We start from the raw sequence: 1,397 nt of genomic DNA on the forward strand, positions 1-1,397 counted from the left end.
GCTTTGTGTCCGTTTCTTTGATACTCACCAGTGCTTCAACTTCAACCCACTTAGTGAAATAATCGATTGCAGCGATAAAGAATTGTCTGTTCCTAGTGCCTCGTGCCAAAGGTCCAACAATATCCAAACCCCCATTAGGCAAAGGGCCATGGGCTGGTGAGCGGAGTGAGAGTTTTGGCTGGCTGATGAATTAGTGGAGCAAACCTCTGATGTTTGTCTCACTTTTGAATGTACCGTTGTGCATCTTGTTGCATCCGTGGCCATCAATACCCATGAGTGAGGGCTTGGTGCGCCAGTGACCTTCCACCAACGTGGCATCTACAAATCCCATCATGAATTTCATAAAGAACATTTTCGACTAGATTTTGATGCACACACAAAAGATAAGGACCGAGATAGGAGCGTTTGTATAGTTTCCCAGGTGGTGAGACCCAGAACCGAGTTGACCTATGTCGGATTTTGTTGGCTTCCTTCTTGTCTTCGGGGAGAGTGCTAGATTTCAGAAAAACAAGCATTGGATCTATCCAGCTTGGCTCTAGGTTACTGCAGAGGACTGGAGATGCAATGCTTGGTTCTAGCATGAACTCAACCCAAACTTTTCTAGCATCTTTGGCATCTACTGACGAGCCGAGGCAAGCCAGAGCATCAACATGGTTGTTTCTGTCCTGACTGATTCGTTCCACTCGTATGGATCGAAATTTTTTAAGTAGATCCTTAGCCTTGTCTGCATACATGGCCATTCTTTCGTCTCGTGTTTCGTAGACCCCAATAAGCTGGTTTACAACTAACTGAGAATCGCTAAAAACCAGAAGTTGCTCTGCATTGAAATGTTCGGCATAACGCAACCAACAGTGCTTCGTATTCCGCCACATTGTTAGAAGCCTTCTAACCAAGCCTAAGAGCTTGCTCCCAGATAAACCCTTCTGGTGACATAAGTACTACCCCTGCTGCTGAGCCTCGGTTATTGGATGATGCGTCGACATAGAGCTGCCAGATGTTACCACTAAAGAGTTTCCATACTTCTGAAGCACATTGCTTTCCTAGTTCGGTGGTGCGTGGCACCTGTACCGAGCTGGAGTTTTTGAGCTCGGTGCTCTGGGTGGGAGCGAATTCCGCGACGAAATCCACCAAGACCTGGGCCTTGATTGTCGTTCTAGGTTGATATCAAATGTCAAACTCACCAACTTCAATCATCCATTTCGCTGTTCGGCCGGAGAAATCAGCTCAGCTGAAGACAGATCTAAGAGGGAATTCAGTGAGGACATTGATGGTGTGACCCTGACAGTAATGTTGCAACTTTCTTGAAGCAATGAGTAGTGCGTAAGCTAGCTTTTCCAAGGGTAGGTGTCATGTCTCCGCATCTAGTAGAGTCTTGCTAACGTAGTATACTGGCCTTT

General features: G+C 46.4%; 1 protein-coding gene across 1 annotated transcript; it reads right to left on the minus strand.

Moving 5' to 3' along the window:
* Nucleotides 1-263: 263 nt before the first annotated feature.
* LOC145820435 (uncharacterized) lies at nt 264-872 on the minus strand. Its single transcript, XM_082916037.1, has one exon. It carries the CDS (start codon nt 870-872, stop codon nt 264-266), a length of 609 nt encoding a protein of 202 aa, XP_082772163.1.
* Nucleotides 873-1,397: the final 525 nt, after the last annotated feature.

The sequence above is a fragment of the Camellia sinensis genome, chromosome 1 (genome assembly GCF_055761805.1).
Source record: "Camellia sinensis isolate YWXY chromosome 1, ASM5576180v1, whole genome shotgun sequence".
NCBI classification, from domain to species: Eukaryota; Viridiplantae; Streptophyta; class Magnoliopsida; order Ericales; family Theaceae; genus Camellia; species Camellia sinensis.